Source organism: Aspergillus pseudoviridinutans (assembly GCF_018340605.1).
Source record: "Aspergillus pseudoviridinutans IFM 55266 DNA, scaffold_6, whole genome shotgun sequence".
In the NCBI taxonomy this organism is placed as follows: domain Eukaryota; kingdom Fungi; phylum Ascomycota; class Eurotiomycetes; order Eurotiales; family Aspergillaceae; genus Aspergillus; species Aspergillus pseudoviridinutans.
The window spans coordinates 991,297-1,014,148 of record NW_025091286.1 but is presented as its reverse complement, the minus strand read 5'-3'; the positions used below and the strand labels follow the sequence as shown (position 1 = coordinate 1,014,148).

At 48.5% G+C, this 22,852-nt stretch overlaps 11 protein-coding genes across 11 annotated transcripts; 6 read left to right on the top strand and 5 right to left on the bottom strand.

Moving 5' to 3' along the window:
* Nucleotides 1-459: 459 nt before the first annotated feature.
* Asppvi_008798 (mitochondrial distribution and morphology protein) lies at nucleotides 460-2,260 on the bottom strand (the record flags this gene model as incomplete). The annotated part of the gene is made up of 3 exons (XM_043304663.1): nucleotides 460-591; nucleotides 650-1,875; nucleotides 1,936-2,260. 3 exons carry the CDS (start codon nucleotides 2,258-2,260, stop codon nucleotides 460-462), a joined length of 1,683 nt encoding a protein of 560 aa, XP_043160598.1.
* Nucleotides 2,261-3,112: 852 nt separating this feature from the next.
* Asppvi_008797 (pre-rRNA-processing protein PNO1) lies at nucleotides 3,113-4,000 on the top strand (the record flags this gene model as incomplete). The annotated part of the gene is made up of 3 exons (XM_043304662.1): nucleotides 3,113-3,191; nucleotides 3,241-3,887; nucleotides 3,944-4,000. The coding sequence occupies 3 exons, from the start codon at nucleotides 3,113-3,115 to the stop codon at nucleotides 3,998-4,000; spliced, it is 783 nt and encodes a 260-aa protein (XP_043160597.1).
* Nucleotides 4,001-4,244: 244 nt separating this feature from the next.
* prs3 (proteasome core particle subunit beta 6) lies at nucleotides 4,245-5,088 on the bottom strand (the record flags this gene model as incomplete). Its single annotated transcript, XM_043304661.1, has 2 exons — nucleotides 4,245-4,932; nucleotides 4,991-5,088. 2 exons carry the CDS (start codon nucleotides 5,086-5,088, stop codon nucleotides 4,245-4,247), a joined length of 786 nt encoding a protein of 261 aa, XP_043160596.1.
* Nucleotides 5,089-5,502: 414 nt separating this feature from the next.
* Nucleotides 5,503-6,316, top strand: Asppvi_008795 (HCNGP domain-containing protein; the record flags this gene model as incomplete). Its single annotated transcript, XM_043304660.1, has 3 exons — nucleotides 5,503-5,586; nucleotides 5,640-5,691; nucleotides 5,754-6,316. 3 exons carry the CDS (start codon nucleotides 5,503-5,505, stop codon nucleotides 6,314-6,316), a joined length of 699 nt encoding a protein of 232 aa, XP_043160595.1.
* A 359-nt stretch (nucleotides 6,317-6,675) lies between these two features.
* On the top strand, nucleotides 6,676-7,580 carry pre4 (proteasome core particle subunit beta 7; the record flags this gene model as incomplete). The annotated part of the gene is made up of 3 exons (XM_043304659.1): nucleotides 6,676-6,705; nucleotides 6,764-6,911; nucleotides 6,976-7,580. The coding sequence occupies 3 exons, from the start codon at nucleotides 6,676-6,678 to the stop codon at nucleotides 7,578-7,580; spliced, it is 783 nt and encodes a 260-aa protein (XP_043160594.1).
* A 200-nt stretch (nucleotides 7,581-7,780) lies between these two features.
* On the bottom strand, nucleotides 7,781-8,904 carry Asppvi_008793 (fumarylacetoacetate hydrolase family protein; the record flags this gene model as incomplete). The annotated part of the gene is made up of 3 exons (XM_043304658.1): nucleotides 7,781-7,913; nucleotides 8,000-8,721; nucleotides 8,890-8,904. 3 exons carry the CDS (start codon nucleotides 8,902-8,904, stop codon nucleotides 7,781-7,783), a joined length of 870 nt encoding a protein of 289 aa, XP_043160593.1.
* A 1,580-nt stretch (nucleotides 8,905-10,484) lies between these two features.
* Nucleotides 10,485-11,066, top strand: Asppvi_008792 (Hsp20/alpha crystallin family protein; the record flags this gene model as incomplete). Its single annotated transcript, XM_043304657.1, has 1 exon — nucleotides 10,485-11,066. The coding sequence occupies one exon, from the start codon at nucleotides 10,485-10,487 to the stop codon at nucleotides 11,064-11,066; it is 582 nt and encodes a 193-aa protein (XP_043160592.1).
* Nucleotides 11,067-12,622: 1,556 nt separating this feature from the next.
* Nucleotides 12,623-14,830, bottom strand: Asppvi_008791 (uncharacterized protein; the record flags this gene model as incomplete). The annotated part of the gene is made up of 1 exon (XM_043304656.1): nucleotides 12,623-14,830. The coding sequence occupies one exon, from the start codon at nucleotides 14,828-14,830 to the stop codon at nucleotides 12,623-12,625; it is 2,208 nt and encodes a 735-aa protein (XP_043160591.1).
* A 3,650-nt stretch (nucleotides 14,831-18,480) lies between these two features.
* Asppvi_008790 (U2 snRNP complex subunit MSL1) lies at nucleotides 18,481-19,178 on the bottom strand (the record flags this gene model as incomplete). Its single annotated transcript, XM_043304655.1, has 3 exons — nucleotides 18,481-18,777; nucleotides 18,835-19,048; nucleotides 19,105-19,178. 3 exons carry the CDS (start codon nucleotides 19,176-19,178, stop codon nucleotides 18,481-18,483), a joined length of 585 nt encoding a protein of 194 aa, XP_043160590.1.
* Nucleotides 19,179-19,515: 337 nt separating this feature from the next.
* Asppvi_008789 (WD40 repeat domain-containing protein) lies at nucleotides 19,516-20,808 on the top strand (the record flags this gene model as incomplete). Its single annotated transcript, XM_043304654.1, has 4 exons — nucleotides 19,516-19,738; nucleotides 19,808-20,394; nucleotides 20,453-20,693; nucleotides 20,768-20,808. The coding sequence occupies 4 exons, from the start codon at nucleotides 19,516-19,518 to the stop codon at nucleotides 20,806-20,808; spliced, it is 1,092 nt and encodes a 363-aa protein (XP_043160589.1).
* A 585-nt stretch (nucleotides 20,809-21,393) lies between these two features.
* On the top strand, nucleotides 21,394-22,709 carry Asppvi_008788 (lipase family protein; the record flags this gene model as incomplete). The annotated part of the gene is made up of 2 exons (XM_043304653.1): nucleotides 21,394-21,672; nucleotides 21,741-22,709. 2 exons carry the CDS (start codon nucleotides 21,394-21,396, stop codon nucleotides 22,707-22,709), a joined length of 1,248 nt encoding a protein of 415 aa, XP_043160588.1.
* Nucleotides 22,710-22,852: the final 143 nt, after the last annotated feature.

Sequence of the window (22,852 nt, the reverse complement as noted above, 5' to 3'; positions counted from 1 at the left end):
CATATTACTAGTACTATAATGACTTCTATGACTTTGATCATACTCTGTTACTATTCACTGATACGGAGAAGGAGGACGACATCTCTTGCATTTTGTGCAAGTTATCTTCTACCATCTAAGGTCATTATTATTACTGAAACAACACCAGCACCTGTGAATTATTTTGATGCTTAGACTGTCTTTTTCTTTGGAATCTTGGCAGTTACTAGTTGTAGAATCTTAGATCTCAAAGCAGAGACAGAGTAAACAAGTCCCGAAAAGGAGAAAGCAAGAGTTTGCTCCAAACAGCAACTGTTTAACAGGGAGAAGAACAAGTACACAGGCCTGATCTACCTTTAGAGGGCTTGATATGAAAATGGAGCTGATTGTCTCTATAACGCCCCGTGCCGCAATGATCTGCCGTCCTTCCCAAAACCCAGTGCAACGCCATAGAAATACATAAGAAGATACATACATAAATCATGCTATGTTTCCGGCCATTCCCATGAATATTGCCTGAGCGGCCAGCTGAAGAGACCAGAAGCCAACCTTCTTGAAACGCCGTTTGCGCGCTTGCTCATCAACCACATCCCGCGCGAATGCATCATATACCTAGAGAAAACAAAATGAATCAGTATGTATAAATAGCAATCGCGCGTGGAAGGCTTACCGCGGCCGAAAGGTCATCCATGAGCCCGCTGTCAAAGGTCGTCCAACTACCGTCAAAGTCCGCAAGTCGTTTGACAAGACGGCAATGGATGGGAATGAAAGTTCTCCTCGAATTGATGTAGGCCACAATGGGGCGTATCAGCGCATTGTTTATGTACGAAAGATCTCGGGTAAACAAAGGCACCACTGCCCTAACATTGTTCAACTGAAGCCGCAGGTCAGTGACTAAAAAGCGTCTGTCGTCGCTCGAAGCAGTATCGTCCATTCCAGATTCACGGCGTGAGTCTGGCTCATGATATTGGTTGGATATGACGGTTGCTTCTAAGCGATCGTAAAGGCCGGCCATTACTTGCGCCAGACTTTCATCATTTTCAGCTGGAAACATTATATCGGCAACGATATCAACGGTTCCCTCATGTATCCAGGAAAAGGGACCTTGTACCCCCCGATTGAGATGCTCAATGTTTAGCCCATCGATGCGTATCCTGCTGTGCTTTTTCCATGGGCTGCGTTTGCCACCCGCCTCAATGTTATTATCCATCTCGGCGCCCGCAAAGCTGTGACTTTGCCGCGGGTGAATAGTGAACAAGGAATTGTCAAAAGACCCTGTCATCATGTTCGCCGACATGAAGTCATAGAGAAGCCATTGCTTTCTCAGTTGTGGAAGATCGCATGAGAATATACTCACAGAGAAAGGTCTGAAGTTACCCGGCTGGTAGACCGTAACAAGAACATCGCTCATCTTGAACGAGTCAATCTCAAAGTCTCCAGGATTATGTTCGTGCCGATAAGATTTTGGATCCAGATGGTCGTCCGACCAATAGACAGATCTTCGGTCGACAACTCCTCGAATTCCCTTGACCTCGACATCGCGCAGAAGCCCTTTCCCATTGATCCATTTTGTGAAAGACAATGTAACGTTAACTGTCTCGATGGACACGTCAAACTGCGTGTAATTCGTATCCTCCTCATCAGGTATCGATTGCTGATCCGTAAACGGCTCAGGGCTAGAGCTTCCACTCAGCGCGGCAGCGGCAGCCACGGCAGCTGCAGTCTTCGACGAACCCTTACTGACGTGTCCTGTTCCCTGTCCCGGTCGTCTTGAGACGAACACGTTTTTGAACGTTATGACGCCGTCCCTCCATTTAGGAACAATGGCGGATTCAAAGACAACCTTCACGCCTGATGATTTGGTGAGGTAGCTGCCCACCCACCCTGCCAATGTTTCTTATAAGGGTTAGCACATATAGTTCGACTCAGACCGTTAGTCAATGCCTTGACACATACCTTGAGCCAACACCGTATTTATCGCGATTATCAAGAGCGAAACGAACGTGGTGGTCCCTAGGACGATCCATACAACATGGCCCAGCAGCACCCATGAAAAGAGTGCAGTGATCTCGTCAAAATTGAAGGGACGAACGCTACGGATAGAGAACCACTTGAATCGTACTTTCAAACGAGACCAAAAGCCATTGGCTGCAGCTAGCAGTTCTTCTTTCGTAGGTCGATGCAGATGTGACATGTGGGGCAGACGGTTCATGATGTGCCGGCTCGTGAATCCCTCAAAGTGTTCCTCTTTTAACTTCAAATTCCCAGACCGAGCATCCATATCCGCAGTTTCCCGAGACGGAGATGGGGAAGTATTCTTATCATTGCCAAGCGGCCCATTCGAGTGTTCCGACTTTGACCCATCATCCTTGTTTGTGTGCAAACCTCTTTTCCATGTGTATAGTGACGCGCAAACAAACTTCCTATCGAGTAAGTGACTGTGCGAGATGAATTTCTCTGGGCCGATTGCGCAAGACGTCCCAGCCTCTACTGCACATGGACTCGGGGAAACCCCGAGCATAAGAAAGCTACCAGATGCAAAGCGCTTTGTAATATGTCTCGTTCGCGGCGGCAATGACGATATCTTCCGCACATGGTTATTGAAAAGAAATCTTCGGAACCAATTTGCTGTGCTCGGTGTTTCGGGAAAAAAGGTCATGCGGCTGTTCCGGAGCTCACGCCCAAGCAGAGGATGTGCTGTGTCCCAGATACTGGTGTACAGCCTGCGTCCGAAGTTGAAGGACATGATTGCCGTCACATTCTGAACATTTCCTTATAAGAAGTCAGTCCACAGAAAGAGGGTGTAGAAATAACCCTTATAGTATAAAAAGGCTGCAAAGGTTAGAAGCAAAATAAGGTGGGAAATACTTGAACTTTTCCACAACGAAAAGTAGAGATGTAAATATGACACTTTTTGAGAAGCTTCTCGCCGCTGCCCAGACGTGAATCTTTCCATGAAATCATCCCGCACACCGGATGTTTGTCTCGTTTGCAACTAAAAAATCCACGACCCACATGCACATTTCCCTACCACTGCCCATAAAATTTGCGATAACAAGCCCCTCAAGTGATCGTCAGCGAATCCTATCTACAGAGATTTAATACTTGAGATAGCAATAGATAAACGACGAGAATGCCAGCACCGACAGCGCTTCTTCGAAAGTCTGATGAGCCGCTCTCGGCCGAAGAGCCATCTTTGGCTTTTTCTTCAGGTTTGTTCAATCATTGACTCAATCCGTACATTCGCCTAACAGTCTCAAGAGCAAGACGATGAGATTTTGATAGATGCACAAGCATCCGGCCAGGGAGAAGCATCATCTCTGATTCCCGTCGAGTCTGCCCAGGACAGCGACATGCGCATCGATGAAGAAAGCCGACCAGTGTTTACACCAATAGCGGATGCCGGGACCGTGTTGCGAGTTGAAACTCGAAAGGTGCCAGTTCCTCCTCACCGTATGACGCCCTTAAAGGCGAATTGGCCCAAGATTTATCCGCCCCTGGTTGAGCATCTCAAACTACAAGTGCGAATGAACATCAAGAACCGAGCGGTCGAACTGCGTACCTCTAAATTTACCACCGACACAGGAGCGTTACAGAAAGGCGAAGATTTCGTAAAGGCGTTCACACTCGGATTTGATGTCGACGATGCCATTGCCTTATTGAGGCTTGACGACCTATATATTCGCTCATTTGAGATCCGTGATGTCAAGGCTTCGTTGAACGGAGAACATCTCAGTCGCGCTATTGGGCGAATTGCGGGCAAGGATGGGAAGACCAAGTTTGCCATTGAAAACGCAAGCCGAACACGGGTTGTACTTCAGGGTACAAAAGTTACCATTTTGGGCAGATTTAGAGATTTGGGAATCGCCCAAGAAGCCATTGTTTCTCTGATCTTGGGTAGTCCTCCGGTAAGCCGTGTTTCATCATATTTCCCGTCTCAAGAGCAACTGCTAATACATAACAGGGTAAGGTGTATGGAAACTTGCGTAAAGTGGCGTCTCGCATGAAGGAGCGATTTTGATACCTATATACGATTCTTTTGTTATTTTCTTCCTCGGTTTGACGACAACTTTACTAGGCATGACATGGGCGTTTAGGATTATGGTAGCCAGTCTTCGAATGAGATAAATTTGATGTGATGTTTAAAGAAAAAAAAGAGTTGTCCCAAAGCAAAGATATTCCCTCTCATGCTGTCATTACATATTTGGATGGACTGTTATGAGTAAAACAGAACAAACAAGTGAGGATACTCAACAGTAACCCCTCTAGTCTTTCTTCAAAGGTGTATAGATCTCCTCTATCCCACTCTGGGTGATCACCATCATCTGTAATCCATCTCCAACTTCGATATGTCTCTCAACAGCACTAGTGAATGCATCCCGAACTAGTTGTTCGACCGTCGCCCTTGGTAATAGCTCCGCCTTCTTCGGCTCAAGGGCATGCCCTTCCCCGCTGCCTGGGATGTACTGATTCTTGAAATTAACTTGATTGTCCAAGAATGGCATGATCAAGCTCGCTGCCGACCCAGCTGCTCGGCATTGCTCCCTTTCGTACGAGCCTACCGGATCGTAGCTGTACAACGCCCCTTTACCCTCCTCGTCCAAGCCTGCCAGGATCGCATGGACATAGTAAGGGAAGAAGCGCTTCTGGTAAAGAATAGTCGATAGCCGTTGAGCACAAGCTCGTACAGACATGGGCTTTCCATGCTGGTACTTGTACATCTTTACCACCGCATCTAGCCGCTCCTTGAGTGCTTGGCCATCTGCGGCGAAACCCACGACTGAGAGCAAAATGTGGGCACCCTCCCCCGTCTCAGCATCACCTCCAATCTTGAAAACCTTGGGAACGTAGCGAGAATTAATGTTGTAACCCGCAACAGAACGAGTGTCACCTGCTAGAATCGCAAAATCGGAACCTGTGATTCCCAGGGTAGAGCCGCCATTGTCGGTATATCTTATATCAGAAGTCAGTGACGGTTCAGATAATCATGTAGTGTGATCCTGTTACATACGGGTAGAATGAGTGTTCTCTGACTGCGGCGCTGCTTGGTTGAGCAAAGGAATATCCGATGGCCTCACTTTGAGGGTCGTGAGCCATGATCGAGGCCATCTTCGTTGAGAATTGGCTTTATGAATGCGAAAGCGAAAGGAGGTCAGATGTGTGGCCTTATGGACACGATAGCCGCTGTATCGTAAGTTGTGCGATCTTGAGGTCGAGTGTGGTTGCTGGTGAGGATGTAGGTTGGTCACTAAGTAGTAAGGTAGATATCTGACGCGATGCTGCAGCTGCCTTCTGCTTAGCTAATTCCATAGCTTCCGCCACAGGTGGCTTGATGTGGCTGATCTTAGAGTTGCTTAAACTGGCACATAATGAATACTGGAAATAATCAAACATAGCTTTTGCTAATTTGTGTCGCAACTACCTCTCTGAATTGATTTATTCGCTGAAGGGCTTATCCTGTGCACCGGTAAGGAACAGCCGGTTAAGGAGCCTCTCGAACAGCATCCCTACACTCCTTTAAGAATGACTAGCTTGCTGGGTCTCGGCGCATATCAAAGCAGTAGCGAGGATGAGGGTGAACCCAGACATTCTTCACCAATGCCGAATGTATAGGCTTTGGATTGCTAATCTGATATCCGTCCGCTAATATTGAATTTCAGATCCAGCACAATGACCAGGGGACTGAAGCAACAAAGACCACAGGTCGTATAAGTAAGCCTCCCTCTTCTCCCGGGTATTCTCTAGCTGGAGCGAAGCCTAGTGACACGATATAGCTCAAACGGGAAACACCAACAACCATAATCTAACAAATGAAGCTCCTCTCAAGGCACTTAGTGGACCCATTATGGGACCGCTGCACGATGAAGCGCCGTCTTCTGCAGACAAACTTCCAATCGATGCGCAATTGTCCCCTACCTCAGCAGCACGCACATTGATTCATGATTTAACTCTACCTCCCGTGGCAAATCTGGACATTCCCCCATCTCCGCCTGGCTCACCCGAGCCCATGGCTAATGCGAAGTTTACCCATTTTCTCTCATTGAAAAAGCAAGGTACACATTTTAATGAGAAGTTAGCAAATTCATCGTCACTCAGAAACCCCAGTCTCCTACGAAAATTGATGGATCATGCAGGGATTGACGAGCAAGCGCAATACAATACTTCTTTGCCTGCTGAATTGTGGAATCCCTCTGATTTACCGAGTTGGGGTTACAAGGAGGAACTGTTGAAGTCACAGAAAGAAAGTAACTACGAGTTCGAAGAAAGGAGGCGTACGGGACAGAGGGAAACCATTGATTTCGTGCCTTCTGTTACCATGGACTCCAGCATTACGTGATCTATCTGTGTACGGATATGTAGAATCAATTGGGAAAAGCATGAACTTCTCAAAAATCCAGAGTACTTTGCATTGAAAAAGTACCTAGGAGGCTGTTATAGTACTGAGGAATTCAACGTATAGGGGCGCGGGCATGTCCGCCAGTGGGTGACATAAGGCGCTAACGTAACCAGAGCTCCGTAAGCTCTCCTGCCTAGCTCGACCGAACCCTGCATCATCGCATTCCTGATAACTGTCGAACCGCCTTGTTCCTGCTAAATAAGCTGCGCAGCTCTTCTTGCTCCGGATTTACATTCATTCCTCCTCGACTGAATTCAGCTCGTTTCCTCTCCACGAAACGCTCAAGTGCAGCTTTCATCATGAATCATTTTCCTGAAGCCTGGGGCCGAGTGAGTACCGCATTCCCCCGGTTCTTATTGTAGTACTAATAAGTCTTCTTCTCAAAAGCCAAGAGACGATGTATATGGACCTTATAATCCGTCATACCTTCAGACTTCTGGCTTCAAGTCACATACACAATCTCCTGCTGTGACGGGCACGTCGGTAGTAGCGGTCAAGTTTAATGGAGGAGTTGCAATCGCCGCCGATAATTTGGGTACGTAAAAGAGGAGATTTGCTTTGCGGCACACACACAACTGACCCGAAGATCCTGTCGATAGCATCATATGGCTCTCTTGCTCGGTTCTCCGACGTCAAACGTCTACGAGTATTTGGTGAATCTGCTGTCATCGGATTCAGTGGTGACGTGTCTGATATGCAGCATATCGACCGCCTTTTGGAGTCAATTGACATTCGGGAGAATTACTCGACCCATGGCAACACGCTGAATGCGAAAAATCTGCATACCTATTTGTCCAAGGTTTTCTACAAGAGACGTTCTGAGTTCAACCCACTGTGGAATCAAGTCCTTGTTGCTGGGTTCGACGATAACAACCAGCCTTTCTTGAGCTCTGCAGATTTGCTCGGAACAACATTTTCAGCCCCACACCTTGCTACTGGATTCGGTGCCCATCTCGCTATTCCGATCCTGCGTCGACTGTTTCCCGAGGAAAGGCCTGTTGAACAAATCACCAAGGAAGAGGCGGTGAATGCGCTGAAAGAGTGTCTCAAAGTTTTGTGGTACAGAGATGCACGGAGTCTCGACAAATTCTCGTTGGCAGTGATTACGAAGGAAGGAGTGGAGATGCATGAGGACCAGAAGGTTGAGAAGCAGAGCTGGGCATTCGCCGAATCCATCAGGGGATACGGAGCTCAGGTTAACTGATTTTCAAACGGGACCATCGCTTGAGACTCACTGGGGTGTAGAGTTCATAAGAGGATGACGCTATGATAAGGGCCTAGCATCCTGAACGATCTCTGAGAAACACTGATCATATCTAACATTTCAATTATGCTATTCATTCAGCTTTGCAAGTCATTTTACAGATCTGTCGTAATTGAAGCCTATAAGGAACATGGTTCTTCTTAAAGCTTAGCAGAGGGCTTGTCAAAGACAACTTGGTTCACGCATGATCCCACTCCTTCAAGAGACACTTCAACCTGATCACCGTCTTTCAGCCAAAGGGCGGGTTTTCGGCCCATGCCCACGCCCTGCGGGCTGCAATTAGGCAAAAGGTTAGCTTCTCCTCGATCAAATAGAGTATCAAGAAATGAGAATAATGAAACGGTAAGGCAAAAACTTACGTTCCGGTGAAGATCAGGTCCCCCGGTAACAGGGTGGTGCCCTGAGACAAAAATGCCACAACCTTCGCAACGCTGAAAATCATGTCCTTAGTAGAGGAAGACTGAACGACCTGGCCATTGAGCTTCGTCGAGATATGAAGTGCGTTGGGATCACGGATCAACCGCGAGGACACGATGCCTGGTCCAAACGGCGCCCAACCATCGAAACCTTTTCCAAGACCCCATTGACCGCCCCCTCGCTTGATCTGCCAATCCCGATGAGAGACATCATTACCCACGGCGTAGCCCAGCACGTAGTCTAGAGCCCGGCTCTCAGGGACATCTTTGGCTTCCTTGCCGATGACGATAACGAGTTCGCATTCGTAATCGAGTCCTTCGCCTTCTTGCGCCATAGTAGATATCGGAATGTCATCTGTGGGGCCCGCGATGGACGTGATTGGTTTGTAGAATAGAACGGGATATGTTGGGATGGGGAGGTTGGACTCTTTCGCATGTTGCTCATAGTTCAAACCCAGGCAGCGAACCGTCCTAATGTCTTTCCTGGCCAGAGGCGCAAGAAGCATCTTAACCTCGGAGACTTTGTCTGTGATACAGTGCTGACCGAAGATGTCACCTTGGATCACCTTTGCCTTGGTCACTTTGGCAAGGTCGCTGACGCCCGCTGGGAGAATGGCATCGCCGTAGTAAACATGGCCGTCTTTGGCCAAGAATCGAATGAGACGCTGTCCGGAAAATAACGATATGGATAAGCATTGAACGACCATTGAGTTTTACTGGGGTATTATGAATAAGGGAAGCCATTGTTGTCATGCCAGTGAAGTGAAGGGAAAGAAGGCTGGTCTTCGTATGTAGATGTAAGATAGGACAGATGACAAATGCGCCATACTTACAGAAAACGTAGACATGTTGGCGTCTTCAATTGGTCATCAGAACCGAGTGTATCAATTGGATCTTATAGATAGGCGGGTATATACACTTAGCATGCAGAATATGTAAATAAGTAGGTGCAAATGGGATAGTTGGTCTGGTTCGGATATAGACTATCTAGAGTTATGAATATATATACTCGGTACCTATGGTTTCTCGGCCGGAACGGGAGCTACCTATGATAGTAGCCGCTTCCCCCGACCCCGGACCGGCGGAGGTTGGAAATCTGGAGTGTAGACTAGATGGTTAAACATTCGGATCTGCTCTCTGTAACATTATTTGTGGTTGTCGGGAATTCACTCAGAATTTCACATTTCCCTGCCAGTTTGGCCGCAACTCTTCGAATATTGCCCCAGTTTGAGGTCTATTCTTGTTTTTTGGTATGAGGTGTACACATTCAGGGAATTTGGAGATGCTAAGCTTTCATCCGGAACTATCTTCGGGGCCAATGGCCGCTTGATCGTCAAATCTGGGTTCTCGAGGACAACCAACATTCACGACTCAACTTCGTTAGAACATCAGACTAGGACTATCCGTACTGAGAAGCTCTCCAGTGAAATTATAATACGCCATTTGAACCGATGGCCCGCCTATCAGGTCTTCAGAGAGAGGTCCTGTCCCTCTATAGAAAGTGTCTGAGAGAAATCAGGAAAAAGCCTTCAGTGAGTCTCCTCCTTAAAGCACACTTTATACGACTGAGTGACTAGGCTACATGATGAACCGGTCAATATAGCATTCTTCTTGGCTGATTGAACCGATACTGTAGGAAACAAGGAACAATTTCAAAGCGTACACAAGGTATATCGATAAGAAATTCTAGCATTGTGTTTGACACAGATTTGAAATGCACGCAATCTTGAGTCCAACAAATCTGCTAACTCCCCAACAGAGCAGAGTTTCGAAAGAACATGTCCGTCAGCAAGAAGGATTTTAATGCCATAGAATATCTGCTGCGCAAAGGGAACAGGCAGCTTGAGATGTATTCATCTCCTGGTATCCGAAACATCCGGTAATCGCGGCGCGCGTTCAGCCATGAAGAGTTCGCGATCAACAACCACAGAAGCGTCGATCTCACCGGCTATCCTCAAAGCAAACTACCAACGACCATTACGATGCAAATATACGATCGGTGTCTTTGGATTAGGACAGCCTCCTGCGATGCATCAGAATCTCGTGCTGATCACGTGACTCCCATGAACGTCGAAGGTTCTCGCATCTTCCGAGGTAATGCTGTCAATTCATCCGCGAAACCTCGAGATGCAGCTCGAGAATTCGAGTCGTCGCATCGAAAGCCAGGAGATGCTGGTGGCTTCTAGACACAAATTACGTATCGACAACATGGAGATACCAGTGCTTTCTAGAATAGCATTCGACCATTATAAAATAGCCTTTCTAAGCCCGTTGAGTGCAGAGCATCAGACTACAGACAAAGATTGTTGAACAAAGCAAGATACTAAATACTTTCTTCAAGCTACCTTCGTTGTCGCTCTTAGCCACCAGTTGCATTTTTTTTTTTGGAATAACACAACACGACTTGCTTGTCCTACTTCTACCAAACATGGCATTCCCACGCTTTTCGACCGACCTGGCTCCATTGTTCCAGCTCTTGGATGACTACGATGCTCATCGTACCTATCGCCCAAAGAGCAAGGTCACACCTGTCCGGACATTTGCACCCAAGTTCGATGTGTGCGAGTTCCCAGAGGGATATCGTCTCGACGGAGAACTTCCCGGCGTCAACCAGAGCGACATCGAGATCGAGTTCAGTGACCCACAGACACTTGTGATCAAGGGTCACGTAGAACGCAACTACGACAACACCGCTGCCGAGACGGAGGACGACAGCTCATCCACAAAGTCCCGCCAACCTACAGTTGAAGACGAGACTGAAGAGGGCAATGCTTCCTCTGCTATCACATCGCCGGCTAAGCCAGCTGAGCAGGCTGTTACAAATTCACAGACGCAGACAAACTACAAGTTCTGGGTCTCTGAGCGCTCAATTGGCGAGTTCCAACGAACCTTTGCCTTCCCAACCAGAGTCGACCAAGATGCGGTCAAGGCAAGTCTAAGAAACGGAATCCTCTCGATAGTTGTTCCGAAGGAGCCGGCACCCAAGTTGAAGAAAATCCGCGTTGAGTAAAACAGACATTTAATCAGCGACAGCTCTACGTTCACGGGTTTCTCATGACGTGTTTCCTGCTTCGAATGCGCCTGTACTCGTCCGACGTCTTTGGCTGGCCTAACGACGATATGCAATGATTGATGTTTTTTTTTCGATTATGTTTTCTGCACAATGCAGACGCTTCGATGCCGGCGTGGGTGTTTTCATTTTCCAATACTACTTAATGTCCTGGATGAATGATAGTCACGGTAACTTCATAATTCTATGAATGAATATTCTTGATCAACGATTTCCCAGTAGGCAGATGCTACAGTAAAGTAACTATGTAATCTAGCTTTCGTAAGTTATCACCAGATCCAACTATTTCGTTCACTAATTTACAACCTCAATCTTCGTTCGAGGATTGCGATTGGGACAACCGCTGTGGTTGAGAAAGATAAGAGGTTCACAAGATCCACTGACAACAAACAGTGCAGATCTATGCATATTGGGTATCAAGGAGCTATGGTTTGTTCTTTATACGCTGTCCCAACACCAGTAAACTTGCTCACTGGGACTTAGAAGCTATGTACGCCATGAGGATACGTAACACTAACCTAGCCTATCCACGCCCTGTGCAGTAGGAGGCATTGGCAATTTCTACCGTGGGGCTCGTGGTCATGTACAGGGGTTCTGCCATATCAGCGTATTCTACACGTGTGCATGTGTCGGTCAATTGAATATGTGCGAGTGTCGTCTGCTGGGTTTGATATCCAGATGTTCCTTCGACCTGCAATGCATGAACACTGTATGCATGCGTTGCTGCAGGATTCAGATAGATCCAATGCGATCCTTGCAATCATCCGTAAATGCACTACAGGGACCTCCACGAAATATCTATTATGTCTTCAAGAACATTCAGTCTTGGGACCTTTGTTTTCACACACTTTGACTCTGAATTTGGATTTGTATGTGGCTTCCGTAAATCTAAAACACTAATCATACATCATCGACTTCATTTATGTATTGTTGAAATTGGGAACAAACGCTTCACCGCCACATTGTACGTTGACGCAAGAAGTTCTACATAAATCCGTGTATCTCAAATATTTCAGGCCATGATTCACCGGCTGTTGTGACGCTCCAGGGTAGCAGTTCTTCGTGTCCTGCATCTTGGCAGAGACGCATAACTTTCAGAAGAAAAAGGGAAAGAAAAAGAAAAAAGAAAAAAAAAAGATGATAAAGAAAGTCGTGAGAGGAAGAAAGGAAAACAGACTTTCGCCCAACGCCATCTGACTTTTGATCCGGTTAATGTCAAATGATCAAGCAAATGCAACGCTGGATATGACTGGGAACGGACGTTCAAAAGCAGAAAATATCGTGGAAACACCGTATGCCTACCAAGATATCAAACTCCATAAGAAAATCAATAAATACTTTAAATGGGTAATGCTTCGTACGGGATGAGAGCCAAGGAACGAAAGACGCCTAGAGTCAGTAGAAAGTCGAATGGGTTAAAAGAAACTCATGAAATGAAAAAGATATAAGAGAATGATGGATTGAGAAACGAAGGGCACATAGGATAGGACAGCGAGTCAAGTGAAAATGAACGGGGATGTTGCCAGGTAGATGTCCGAACGTTTCTGGGCGTGCGGTTTCGCCATCGGCAATCTTCGGTKCTGAAGCTCGATGCCCCGGCTTTGGCCTCTACCGCGGGCTGGTTCCGATGCGCAGGCACTGCGGTTTTGGTGCGCCGAGCTTCTGAAAGTATCTGAAATAGGAGACACAGGCAAAGGCGGGGCCTCGATGCCCGGTCGTTGCGACCATATCCTGGCCACTGCCTTTCTTTTTGGGCCCGTAGCTCGAGTGCTTGCGGATTTGGAGCCCCTATGAGCGAAGTTACTTTCAGATGCTGACCTGAGTGGCCTGTTGCTCTGGAATCTGATGTCGTCAACAACCTCCCTTGTGTGGTCCAATTGGGAGTGACAGGATAGGCCACGCGGGTCACTGGGCTGAGCAGTGTGTTCTTTATCTCGAACACCCCTTGCCGCTTCCAGATCGGAGTGTTCCATTTGAAGTATCGATGAGTGAGGCGCTCGGTTGGCAATCGACTCAGTGTTGCGCAACTGCGCACAGTAATGAGTTCGAAAGTGGCTGCGATTGGGATTATGTGGAAAGGAGTACGACGAGCTTCTACTGCGGCGATAAGAGGATGTTTCTTGAGGTTCATGGCACATTGTACTTGTACTCGCTTCAGCAATAAAACTCGCCCTGTGGCCCTGAAGGCTCACATGGCGGCGCATCACAAGCTGGTTGCCTGGTTCCTCCCGAATTTGGAAAGACTTCGCGGTGTCCCCAAGAGCGAAAGGGTGATAGTCCGGAGAACGTCTTCTTGATGCTTGGGAATCTATAGATGCTCGAGAACGACCGCCCTGCAGAGACCGAACCGAGGTTGCAGAACTGTAGCCGCTATCAGCTTTGTTGTGGAATGTCGGTGATCTCATCGTGCCGGGTTTCTCTGGGGCGGTTGGCATCCCTTGGTGGTCAAAGATTTCTCCATCGTCCGCAACTGATATGCCCTCGTCGCCTATTTCCTTGGAGAACGGATACGGGTCTTGACAGTGAGGGTATATATTTATAGGCGACTTCTCGAATGAGAAAGGACTGGCGGGAAAGTCATCGGGTTTTTTCGAGTCGGGCAGCGACGGGATTCTCAACAATGACGCGAGCGACTTCTTGAGGGGTTGCCCTTCTGACGCATCTTGTAGACACTCTTCCACTACTCGACGGACAGAGCGCAAAGTGGCGTTTTCTGGCGATTCCGAGGTAGGGCTCGCGTCTTCGTTTTGACCCACATCGCGGTTGCGCCATGATGCTGCTGACTGCACAGCGTTCTCGTCGGCTTCAGGGGTCGAACTTCGCACCTCGTCTAATCGAGATCTGTCACTTGGGCTCGGCGATGCTGAGCCATTTACAACTCGCAGTGATCCGAGCTTGAGGTTGCCCAGATGTGTGTACTCTCTATCGCTCGGAGTAGGTGGTCGGACCTGGGTAGGCGATTGCGTACAGACGACCTCCTGATCTCTAAGTCGAGAATCCACATGACTGAAAGAATGCCCGTATCCCTGGTCGATCGAAGGTGGAAGCCTTCCGATGGCCCCATTCACAGATCGTCTTGTGGCAACTCCGGGTTTCGTGAGAAGGGATCTTCGGCGCATCAAGGAAAACCCTTGATTGTCCACCATGAAGTGCGTGTTGGAAGAGGCTGCCTCTTCAAAGGCTCGATCATGCACGCAGCCTTTGGCTTTGCCCGGAAGTGTGTGCATTGAATAGGACCTGGTTGGGTGCACAGATTGGACGTATGACAAATGGTGGCTACTATGCAGTGTTGCTGGTCGCAGAAGGGCCTGTCTAGAAGGCCGAGCAGAGATTCGCCTGCTCAAAAAGACCGGCGGACCTAAGTCCGTGCATGGGGACTGAGGAGACGACTCGTCTGTTTCCTCAAAGACGACACAGCTTTCGTTGACCTCGTTCTTAAGACCCCACGGCGCTTCAGACTGGGGAGGACGAGAGGGAAACGACTGCGACCTCTGCGCGCGATGATAATGAACCGATGGACTAACAGGGATCGTGGTGCCAGTCCATGGGCTCTGCCAGGGAAGGGCGTCGGTAGTGACCGCTGAAGCTTGACCAGGCGAAATCGGGCTTGTGGGGCTTATGGCTGCATTTTTTGTAGGAGGTTTAGAGAGACGGTTGGAGCGGCGACGCTCATCTTTGCTCTGAACAGAGTGGGAGCTTCCCATGACTTGGTGAATGAAATGGAGAGCAGTTCTGGCTGGGAATGATTCCCAGGCTCAAAGGTGTCGTATGAAGGACATGAATTGTTCGAGCAAAGGCTTCAAATGTCAAGACCGATGTTCCAGGGAGCGCGCCCCGTAGGTACCTATAGTCCTATACCTGTTTTCGGAGATTACCAAACCGATTATGTTGTAATTGTGACAGCAAATCAATACAACAGGAGTTTGGCGCCGATCAGCCCTGATCTTCAGGAGTCCAGGACCTGGAATAGATAGGAAACGGCCAACCAAGCTGGATATTCTGGACCAGGTTTGAGAGTCTCCTGTCGTAGAGATGTGGCCAGTGAAAGTGCGAAACTATGAGGAGGACAAAAGGTCCTCGATCCCTCTTCTTGCAAGCGCGCGATGTCGGGGGGACTACCTTGAAACTGGCGTCCACCCGTCGAGACAATGCTAGGCCCACTGCGATCGAAAGATCGCCGTATTAGTTCGGCTGTCAAAGAAACAACAATGATGAAAGGAAGTGACCAATCAAGGGCAGAAGCCGAGTATGTCTGGAGCTTGAGATATAAAAGCAGGTTCATGCGGCAAAGCATAGGCAGGATCGAGATAGATACAACGGGATTGGAATTAAGGTAGTCGAATGGAAGATGGAAGGTCAAACAACGAAGGTCAGAGAAGGGTATCACTCATAAAAACGATAATACGACGAAGGACAATCACGAATTAAGCCCGAACTTTCTCCTGAAGAAATAAAAAGGAATAAACAAGAAGGGGCCAGTGGGGGGAATATTAAGATCCATCGTTGAGCGAGAGAGAGAAATGAGAAGCGCTGCCATGAGCCAGAAAGCTGCAAAGAATACACAAGCATGACGAATGCGTTTGTACAGCCGCAGGAATAATAGGCAGTGTAGTATCCAACTAGACAGGAAAGGTACCTGGGTCCATACCATAGGTCAGGTTAGCTGTAGCAAGTATCTTGCAGTTGCAGGCCGTCTACAGAGACCGGACCAGATAGATCGACAGTCAACGTTGGCTCTTGGCAGCAAGCAGACCCACCAGACAAGGACATTGACATTGTATGATCATATCATCCATTCATTCTACTAATCCGGTTCATTTCAGAAAAGAAGACGCCAATCTATGGTGCGTAGGAAAGAAGTACATGGTTCACCTAGGTCAGGTAGCTTGAATGGGGTCAAGAAGACAACATCATCATAGCCGAACACGGACGAAGAAAGTACCTTCTTACAATCATTCCCCCTTGTTAGAGAGGTACTTAGTAATTTAATGTAACCATCCACCAGCTGACAGCTACCTGATGATTATCTAGGGTATTAATTTTGCTGAATCAAGCTCGAAACCAGCGGGAAACATGGCAAGGTACTGGTTAATGACTGGTTGGTTATTAGAAGTGGGTAAGGACTAAAAGGTACTCTCCTCCTATCTCACGTTTTCGGACCATCAAACCATGAATCCGTGCAACAACAATGTTACTTGGATAGGCTAGCTCAAGAACAACCTTGGAAGTTGGAAGTTGGAACAGTGGGAGTAACTGGACTTGGAAAATTGCGCAGGTAGTCCTTTAGCTGAAAGATAATAGGTAAGTACAGTTAAGGTAGAGACGGACACTGGGGAGCGTGGTCTAGACAATTAGTTATCAGTTAGTTCATTCAGGCTTTGACTGCAGGATTAGACTAGATGCTAGATTGTTAGGTGGTGTGGCGGTGGTAGACAAGATCAAAGGTTGTCGCAAACAGCATCTGCAAAGTGAAACAGCCACTGACTCAACTCCGACTCTCAGAGACGTAGATGATAGATCGGGCTCTGATCGCGAACTTTACTGTCATTGGATAAGTGCTACATAGAATCGTGCTTACAGAATCTCAGACAAAAGGGGGCTCCGAGGTACCTTCCATTGTATGTACCTTCACTACGGGACCCGGTGTGCTGGATGTCTTGGAATCCCAAAGGGTGATCTTAGACAAGATTAGATTTTGTGGATAGTTTTAAGATCTCGATTTCACAATACCATTGTTGTATTCTTAATCCGATTAATCGTTGAGTCCCAAGCACTGCGAGGTTCGAAACTACTTTCCTCTTAGGCCAACTGCTCGCTGCGCAGCATCTATTCTATGCTATCCCCTTCTTCTCTTCCACGATAAACGCTTTTTACGGTGACGACATATCTTGGTTTAACCCGAACCGCTATATGAATCATCACCAGCTGCTAATTACCTAGATACTGGATAGACAGCAGAAGGAGCCTCAGTACGGAGTGCAGACACTCTCCGCCTACCGTTCGGAAGTTTTCCGTATCCGGAGGTTGTTTTGAACTCTTGGGACGGGGACGGTCAAATGCATACCTACCGCACAGCTGCCTAAGGACTTCTGCAAACAGCAACCTACCCTTGATCAATGCCAGCCCAGTTCTGAACGCGTCGTGGGAGATCTGGGTTGACAGTGGCAACCGAGTCGGTGTACAGTGCGTCTGCACTCTGCACTGCAACGCAAGAGCTTCTGCGATCGCTTTTTGTCGGCTATCGAGCACTCTGCCTACCTTCGCTACCTACTTATCCAGCTTTACCTACACCGCGTCTCTGCTGACCGCGCAGTCGAATGACGTTTCCGTCCAGCCAGGGCCCCCTTTCGGCCTTTCCCTCGCTAACTCCAGATGAATTCGCCTGCGCCTGTCGCGCTTTCGTGGGTCGACTTCATGATTTGGCCAGCGATCCATTTCATGTAGGTTGGTCCTCCGTTAGGCTTGTGCAAAAGGTAAGGACTCACTCTCGAGAGCTCTCTTCTTCGAGCGGTCAATACACTGGACCGTGAGGCAAGACTTTCTGATGTTATTTTTCACCCTTTGCTTTGTCGACCTTCTAGACTACTGGCGCTATTCTCAAAATTTCGCGAAGCATTGAACACCCCATCAGCCAACGCATTGACGACATCCCTCCAGAACTGGGCGAGTCTCAAGAACCAAATTTGTGCGAAGATGATCCTGTTCGTGGACAAAGTGCTCCTATGTACATCTGCACTATGATCTGACAGCCAACACCAGGAAGCTCTGATTCGAACAACCCAGACGAGTGCCGGATTACATGTAGATTATGACATCCTTCTCTCCCCCGTATACCGCGTTCCCGTCCTATATTTCCTGTTACGGCGTGATGGTCATCCACAGTCGCTAGAGATAGACGCTGTCTATCACCTTCTGGTACCGGACCAGTACAGAAAGGAACTGCAAAGTGTGGGTGTCATGGGTGGCATTAGTGTTGGCGTAGGTGCATGTGCTTTTATTGTTTTCTTTCGCATATCAGATCGTTGCGGAGCTCACACTGCGTAGTATCATCCTGAATCTGGTGTTCCGGCATTCTTCGTTCACCCTTGCAACACCGCCGATGCGATGATGCGTATTGCAGGGTGGCGAAAGATCACTGCCGAAACCTATCTCCTCATCTGGCTTGGGCTGGTAGGCAATTGCGTTGGCCTTCGACTGCCGCGTGAAATTTTTGCAACAGATACGCAAGAACCTTTCCCGGAGTTAAATCAGGCGGATTTCGAAGCAAACGATGCTTCGAGAAGTTCTTTAGCGCTCCCTCATACCACTAATCCCTCTCTCTGAACCGGGGATAGCCGCAAGTGACCATGCGCTCTTAATCTTCATCTGACGAGGCTTCCATTGGTACATCACTGTCCTCGTCCATCGGTGCCTCTTCTTCATCACTTTCTTCCTCACGAGGCCGCTTAGTTCCATGAGCTGCCTGGGCCTCGCCGTTAACCTGCCCCGCGGGTTTCGGGGGCAGTGCTGTGGATCCAGGGGGACCGCTGAAGATCGATTTCTGGAGATCTGTGGAAGCACCTGTAGCTTGGGCAGCAGTAGCTGTGGGGACGTTGTAGGTCCCTCGTAGCCTGGCGATCACATCCGACGTGCCCTTGGCATAGACAATTTTCTGAAAATGCAACATGTTAAGACCAATGGCAAATCCGTTAAATCAAAAGGCACCTACCATTTCTTTCCCGAAGAATTCAAAGCCTTGTAACGCGCGCATAGCTTGTGTGCTAGCCTGGACATCCTTGAACACAATATGCGCTTGACCGCGCATTTTCTCAGTTTTCATGGCCACGACGTCCAAGACAGTACCGTAGGTGGAGAAAAGGGTATAGAGCGACAACCGTAAGTCATACTTCCGGAGTTTGTCTGGGAGATTGGTACAATATAGCCTGATTTTCTGTCAGACATTTCCAATTAGCAGTAGGACCAAGGCAGGTAGACTGACGTTTGGTTCGGTACGCCAGCAGGTACAGATTTGTTCTGATTGCCGCCGCGTCCGGAGGCCACTCTTGCAGACATGACTCAAAGAGACAGGGATGTGACCGAGATACTGAGACTTAAATGCGGAGAGTCGCGCGAAAAATTCGAGTGAGCTTCTGTAGTTACTGGCGAACGCGTTCCAATGCATGAACACCATTCGCCCATCTTTTGCTGTGTGGACGTCCTTAGCTCCCTGGTCATGTGATACATTACCTAATCGCTCCGCCCGCTTCATTCGTCATCTTCCCCTGGTCCCGCATGGCCATTCGAGGAGGTTGCTCTCTCTACTTAAGACTATCCTGTCCTGCCCACCACACTCCAAATAAACTTCGTTTTCGCCTGACAGTAGAGAGCTCCTCCTGTCGTCCATACTACCATGTCTGCACCCGAGGTCCATCATTTGTTTCACAGTCCAATTGCGGATCATTCCTTCTCAAGCGATAAGAGCACCTTGGCTGTTGCACGGGAGAATAATGTGGAGCTTTATCAGCGAGCAGGCAGCAAGTTCTCCTTGACCGATGAACTCAAGGGACATGAAAAGACGGTGACAAGTGTTGATATTGCTCCCAATAGTGGCCGTATCGTCACTTGTTCCCAAGGTACACCATCCTTCACAGATCCGCAGCCATCCTGACCCCAGCACCAGCTAACCGAACCCTCGTGTACAGATCGTAATGCTTATGTTTGGGAACAAACTCCGACGGGGTGGAAGCCGACTCTAGTTCTCCTCCGGATCAACAGAGCTGCAACTTTTGTGCGTTGGTCTCCATCAGAGCAGAAATTTGCCGTTGGATCGGGAGCCCGCGTCATTGCCGTCTGCTACTTCGAAGAGGAGAACGACTGGTGGATTTCAAAGCACCTGAAGAAGCCCATTCGGAGCACCATCACTACTCTCGCGTGGCACCCAAACTCCGTTCTGCTTGCCGCGGGTTCGACAGACTCTCATGCACGGGTTTTCTCCAGTTTCATCAAAGGTATTGACACTCGTCCAGAGCCGAGCGCTTGGGGAGAACGTCTTCCGTTCAACACAGTCTGCGGGGAGTTTCTTAACGACTCGGCTGGATGGATCCATGCCGTGTGCTTCTCCCCGAGTGGAAACGCTCTAGCTTTCACTGGACATGACAGCAGTGTCACTGTTGTTTACCCCAGTGCCCCCGAACAACCTCCTAGGGCCATGTTGAACATTACCACGCGTCTCTTGCCGTTCACTAGCCTGATATGGAATGGGGAGAATGAAATCATTGCCGCCGGTCATGTGAGTTCCTAATGATCATTGTAGTAGTGCGGAGTCCAACGTGCTGACCCGTCGCTAGGATTGCGAGCCATTCCGCTTCAGCGGTGACGAGAGCGGGTGGAAGCTGGCAGGCGCTATCGAGAGCAAGACGGGAGCCGGAGCTGGCAGTGTGCGGGACGAATCGGCCCTCAATATGTTCCGCCAGATGGATCTCAAGGGACAGACTCAGGCGGACACACAACTTAAGACGATCCATCAGAACACCATCAACACAATTAGGGTGTATGAAGAGACGGGTGGCGCGGTCCACAAATTTAGCAGTAAGTCATACATGCTCCACTATGAGGCACTCCCGCCTTATCGGAGAAGAGTGTCACTAACGGTTGCGTACTAGCGAGCGGAGTTGACGGTCGTGTCGTAGTCTGGAGCATCTAGATGTCCCCCAGCTTACCATACTTGTTCAACAACGTAGTCGACGTTGTTCTGAAATGACTATTCTATATCCTAGAGTCCGGCACTCAAATTATTGAACATGGTTGACGTAGACTTAGTTGAAGAAGTTTGACATTAATGAACAATCACCAATTCATCCAGCAATCACATTAGACAACCAATGTGAATAGGCTTATCAACCTGCAAGAAACATATTTGAATATTCAAGGAGCGTTATGCAGCTAGAGGAAATTGCACCCACAAATCTAACATATTCCTCTCCGCATTATTATCGTTGTTTGTTGTAATAGCCCAAAGAGGCAGACGGGACCAGTCACCAGTTGACTGGTACGTCATTTGGATTGCTCCGCTAGCGCAATTTGGGCAGTGGAGACATGTGGATAACTGGATATGGATCTGAGTCACCTGACTACCCCAGATTCTCGAAAAACGTCACAAATCACGATGGCACATCACGAGCTCCGTTGTCACTAACTTCCTGGAAGGCCAGGGGCCGAGCAAGTGCCTGTCCCGCTGTTGATAGAGCACACAGTCAACAATGCTCTCTAGCCCAGGAGACTGAGACTCATGGTATGGGGCGTTTCTCCAATCATGCTTCACAAGTATTGCCTGGTCTGTCTCACTATTTTCGCCTGCTTTTCCAGTCCCTTCGTTGTGAGCGTGGATGGCGCAATGTTTGGCAGGAATGATGAAGGTCAACAGCAGATATCTGAGGAACTCTTCGGCTCACTTGAAGAGCTCGCACGTATCGTCGATATCTCGTATTGCGTTGGGACCACTGAAATTCGAAAGCCATTCAAGTGTCTCAGTCATTGTAGCGAATTCCAGGGCTTCGAACTGGTCACCGTATGTTGAACGTCTCTCACTTACATGTTACCTTCCTGTCTAAGCTTGATCGCTTACATCGTCTCTAGACATGGAACACAGGCCCTTTCCTCTCCGATTCCTGTGGCTACATAGCCCTCTCTCATGAACCATCGCCGAAGCGCATCATCGTTGCCTTTCGCGGTACTTACTCGATCGCCAACACGATCATCGATCTATCCGCCTATCCTCAACCCTATGTACCGTATCACCCCGAAAATGGAAGGGACTCCGGCCATTTACAATGTCGGAACTGCACCGTCCATGCAGGTTTCCTGGCCTCTTGGAGAAACACTCGCGCCATAGTACTCGAGCAGGTAGCCGCGGCAAGGGCCCGATATCCGGATTACAGCTTGGTTCTGGTCGGTCATTCGCTCGGTGGCGCGGTCGCCGCCCTCGCCGGTGTCGAAATGCAACTGCGCGGGTGGAATCCACAAGTGACCACTTTCGGAGAGCCAAGGATCGGAAATAAGGCCTTTGTGGGATTTCTGGATCGAAGCTTCGACCTGGATGGCTTGGGAGCTGATGCCCAGGACCCAAGATTTCGAAGAGTCACACATGTCAACGATCCGGTGCCCCTACTCCCATTGCAAGAATGGGGTTATGAGATGCATGCGGGGGAGATATTTATTGCTAAGGAGGAGCTCTCACCTTTACCCCTTGACATCAGACTATGCCAGGGCGACAACGATGCTCGATGTATTGCAGGAATGGATGAAGCTGTAGGACTAATGCTGAAGGAGTTGGATGATATCATTTTGACCAAGCAATACCCATCGAAACGAGTCCAATCACCCCATCAGGCCGTTTTGGTAGATGGGGATCCCCATAGTAGTGCAAATGCCGATGTTGCTGATCGTGAGCAATTACAGACGCCATTCAGCCTGCCTTGGCATCTCATTCCCTCCAAATACCGACTATGGGAGCTGTTCTTCGCACATCGCGACTATTTCTGGCGGCTCGGGCTTTGTGTACCAGGCGGTGATCCAACTGGCAAGATATCTGACATTCAGAACTAAGGTGTTCGAGATCACACAGATCCTTTTTTTTTTTTTTTTTTTTTTTTTGGTGTGATTGTAGTGATTTGGATATGCTATCTAGCGAGATAATCAATTATGCCTTCCACTTTCGAACAAGAATCCCTCTCAAGCTAGCAAGGCCA